The sequence below is a fragment of the Rutidosis leptorrhynchoides genome, chromosome 8 (genome assembly GCF_046630445.1).
Source record: "Rutidosis leptorrhynchoides isolate AG116_Rl617_1_P2 chromosome 8, CSIRO_AGI_Rlap_v1, whole genome shotgun sequence".
Lineage (NCBI taxonomy): Eukaryota > Viridiplantae > Streptophyta > Magnoliopsida > Asterales > Asteraceae > Rutidosis > Rutidosis leptorrhynchoides.
Window position 1 is genome coordinate 40,466,583 of NC_092340.1, and position 4,669 is coordinate 40,471,251.

At 32.0% G+C, this 4,669-nt stretch overlaps 1 protein-coding gene and 1 non-coding gene across 2 annotated transcripts; one reads left to right on the forward strand and one right to left on the reverse strand.

Moving 5' to 3' along the window:
* Positions 1 to 1,031: 1,031 nt before the first annotated feature.
* LOC139861335 (uncharacterized) lies at positions 1,032 to 3,297 on the reverse strand. The gene is made up of 2 exons (XM_071849706.1): positions 2,435 to 3,297; positions 1,032 to 1,176 (listed from the first exon to the last, which is right to left on the reverse strand). The coding sequence occupies exon 1, from the start codon at positions 3,222 to 3,224 to the stop codon at positions 2,568 to 2,570; it is 657 nt and encodes a 218-aa protein (XP_071705807.1). The 5' UTR covers positions 3,225 to 3,297; the 3' UTR covers positions 1,032 to 1,176; positions 2,435 to 2,567.
* Positions 2,039 to 2,120, forward strand: TRNAS-UGA (transfer RNA serine (anticodon UGA)). The gene has a single exon. It is a non-coding gene; the product is annotated as a tRNA-Ser (tRNA).
* Positions 3,298 to 4,669: the final 1,372 nt, after the last annotated feature.

Below are 4,669 nucleotides of genomic sequence, written 5' to 3' on the forward strand. Positions count from 1 at the left end.
ATTACATCTATCCCACTAGACTGCAAGAACCTCATTACCTTCATCCCTTTTTAAAGTTCCATTAATAAAACCAATTTTGTTCTTAGTTTGCAAAGCAAGTTCCATGGCACAAGCCCAAGATTTATAATTTTCAGTTCCCTTAAGTTTAACATTAATCAAAGGTGTACTACTTATATCACTTGGATGAAGATATAGAGGATCTCCAAAGTCCAGTTTGCTTATCTGTGTAGGGTTACTACCAGATACATCATCATCTTTTGCCATAGCAGCAACAATTTAAACAAACAAACAATATAAAAAAATAAAAGAATTAATTGATCCTTTAATAATCAAACCAAAGCTTGATCAGGTTTCCGTTGATTTCAATGAATCAAGGTCAAGAGTTGGGCTATGGTGATCAACTCAAGAATCAATTAATTATTCAGAAAATATAAAAGAATGTAAGTAAAGAGAATTTTGATACTCCCCTAGATCTTTATCAATAGCAGCGGAAGAAAGAGAAAAAAAGATCCAGAACAATCAAGATTCCCAAGTACGAACAAATTAGGGTTTATTTTCAAACCCTAATTTTCCAGATGATCAAATCGCCCAAAAAAACAAACAGAAATAAGATTGGAACTCCCAATCAACGATTTATATTAGGCGAATCGCTCTGATACCATGTCAAGAAAACAAATCAATCACCAACAAGTATACACAGATGTATACCACAATCGTAACTAGAAACAATAACAATCAAAACTCTTGAATCAATAACAGTTTTACAAACTTGTGTTCATCAACTCAATGAACAATAAACTTGAAACCCTAACTAAGAGATTCAACCAAACGATTACAGAGAGAATAAATTGTATGAGTGTGTAAAATATGAGAAAAAGTTTTTAACCTATCTCAACTTTGGACCGGCTTAAAACAAACCCTAACAACCGACCCTTTTACAACTTTACAAAAAAGACAGAAAAGACCCTATACTTAATCAAATATGTAAAATGACATAACTGGTCCCTGTAGTAAGGATGACTAAACCCAACTGTGTCCCGTCGTTGTATAAGTACAATTTTGCCCCCATACTAGGTATGTTGACTACTTTTGACTTATACTCGATTCACAAAGGGTTTAGCTCTTCAACATCTTCTTAACACATGATCTTGAGCATCACAAAGCTTGAAAAATAACCTGCAACACTAATCATACACTAAGTAAAAAGCATAAAGAGAAGGGAAATTAGATTGTGTCATTTTAACATGTAATCTGGGACACATACCAAGGTTTAAGAACTCGCGACTCAAAAAGTACTCGGTCGAATACAGAGTACTCAACAACTCAGGGAAACTAGGAACAACGAAGCTTCACTTCAACGGTATCCTCAACACCTTGTGTGTTGGGGCGAGGGTTAGGTCATGGGATCGAGCCTCGCTCGACCCATCCTATTAATCAATCTGCCTGAAATATGGAGCTTCAGATTGACCTCAGGGGTTTTTCTCTCGGATTCATTCAGGATTCAAACCCGGTCTGCATGCCCCTCGGGATGGTTTAAGGATCGGGTTCCTGCAATGCGATTCGGGTTTCCTCCCGAAAGTGCGTATGTGCGTGGCAAATCAGAGTATTCGATGCCGACTTTTGCCTTTTCGGAAAAAAATAAAAAAAAAAAACTCAGGAAAACTAGGATATTGACTAAGTTTGACTTATATATAATCGTTACACACATTAACGTGTTGATCTTATACCACTTTGTGTTAAGTATCATATTATTATACATCCATGTGTCTATTTAGTTTCGGGCTATGTTTATCTCTGTAATTGGGTCTAACCTTATTTGTATAGATAGATTACTATAATCTTTTGAAGAAGAATATCAACTCCTCCCGAAGATGCTTCGGAATCTTTTCGATTGTATGTTTGATAATGCGATCTGAATCATTTTATACTTAATAACCTTTACAAGAAAATGCATTTCTATTTTATGAAAAGAAAAGAAAAAAAAAAATATACTTCAATCAATTTATAGATTAGTTTATAGAGTAAAATTTATAAAAAGGTCGATATGTCCGAGTGGTTAAGGAGATAGACTTGAAATCTATTGGGCTTCGCCCGCGCAGGTTCGAACCCTGCTGTCGACGTATATGTTTTTTGAGTTCTTTACCTGTACTAAACTGCCGATGCTAACAAAAAGGCGTTTTTGTAGTTCACCTAAAAACGATTTAACACGTTGAATTGCAAATATTCTTCAATTGGGAAGTTCTTAATAAGTTAATAGTAACTAACAAAACGATATTTTTTTTTAATTCAATATGGATTATTAAACTTAAATATCTTGTATATATGATGAAAAGCATCTTTGACTAAAAGTTTGCTAAAAATTTATGTTGAATAAAACACCAATAATTTTATTTTATAATCATATATTCAAACACATAAAAAAAAAACTACTTACACAAAAATGTTGAGCACCTCCATGCAAGCTTATAATAATATAGATCCAATTAGCACATGCCAAAATGAATGTGGTCATGGAAGCAGTTTTTACAAGATGACAGATTACATACCAACTTGCTGACCTAATCGACTCACTCAATCTTCATGATGGCATTTGGACGACAGTTGCCACCACCACCGCCGCCACCACAACCTAAGAACCTTACAAGTCTCCATGAAACAATTCCCTCACTACTTTTGTTCTCACTACCATCTTTAAACCTAATTGATGTTTGCCTTTTTTTCAAGTCTCTTATATGCATTTGTGTTGAAATACCATTTGATCCGTATCCAAACATAAGCAAGTACCATCTTGGCTTCGTAACAGAAGCTAAGATGGATACTCGTCTTATTGGCACCTCATACTTTAAATCAAGATCTTTTGAATCGATATTTGATTTATCCCTACTTAAATTCTTGAAAAATTTAACAAACTTCCACCTTTGCCTGTTTTGTTTCTTGCTTTCGAGCTTGTGGACGTTTTGAGAAACATTAGGTTCTTTGTAAGGAATGATCTTACCACAAAAAACAACACTATTGCTCATAGACGTATTCAAAAGTTCACTAGAGAACTCAAAATGATCATCGTCGTCGAGATTAAGGTTTTGATCATCAAATTGGTAAAACCCTTGTGGATCACCATTGTTCTCGTATATTTGAAGATCAGAAAGAGAAAGAGTGTCGATTACTTCGTCATCTTGATACAACTCTCGTGTTGGAGGGTTTAGAATGTAACTAGCTTCTCCCATAGATAAGAACTTCACGGATTGTAAATGTTGAACTATTTTAATTCTTGATATGGAATTATTCAAGAATGATACTATATTTTGTAGATACTTTTACACTATATATTTTGTTTGTTGACTATATAAAAAGTTTTGATAGACACATACATGCACATGTTCATAAGACAACAAATAAACATAAACAAATCTATAGATATAGGAGGTGTACCAATAGGGCTAAAAGGGTGCGATTTGATAGGCTATGCTTCTAGAGATTGGTCATGAGAGAAAGTGACCCGCAAATTGATTAAAGTTTGTATTATTCAAACCTGGTTCTAAATTTAAAGCTAGTAAATATATTATAAACATCATTTATATTATTATTATTATTTTTTTTTTTTTTTTTTTTTTTTTTTTTTGAACGTATATTATTATTATTATTTGTATATTCTAAATTTGAAAACCGGGTTACTCTACACTTGTCTTTATAATTTGTCACTTCAGAGCTAGCTGCAACGTTTGTTACTCTTTATATAATTTCCATTCTATTCTTCTTGCAATATAAACATCATTTATATTTATATTTATATTTATATTTATACTATATATGTTTATATACTGCATTCTTTACTTAATGGATGTATATAAAAGTTCAAACCTTGATAAAAATCTATTTCAAAGAGGTGAACGGGATTTTGGCTTATTTGGTTGATAATATTTCTATCAAACATTGTGATGAATCTACCAAGTATATGTTTTTAAAGCTTATATTATATTATACTACAAATGAATAATACAAAATTATGGTAGATCTTTCAATCTCTGGTGGATAATTATACATAAATACCTATATAAAAATATATATAAAGACCATTTAACATTAATAAAAAATGAAAAGAAAAACCAATGAATCTTCGCTTCAATGATATCCCCAACACCTTGTGTGTTAGGGCGAGAGTTAGGTTATGGATTCGAGCCTCGCTCGTCACATCCTAATAATAATCAATTTGCCTGAAATATGAGGATGATTTTTAGGTTTTTTAGGTTTTGACTTTCATAAAAAAAATGAAAAAAAAAAAGTTAATAATTGTTATAATTCAGTAGGCTTATAACTACCTTTAGTGGTTCTTGACTGTAGAAGGTAAATAGAGATAGAGATACTGTAAAACGGAGAAAACAAAGGTTGAACAAAAGATATGAGTAATTGATTTTTTATTTATAGAAAAATGTACAATGAGAGTTTGGTGGCATTTGGAATCTAGAGAGAGAGAGTGTTTTTGTTAACCAAAAAATACATACAATAAACTCTAACTCAACACACCTATTTATACTCAAAAAAATATACTATGCAATATCTATAATAATAATAAAATTATCATCCAATTATTACTTTTATAACACTCCCCCTTGGATGATAATTTTATTAGTGAATAACTAGTACTGCCTCGTTAAAAACCTTGCTAAAGAAA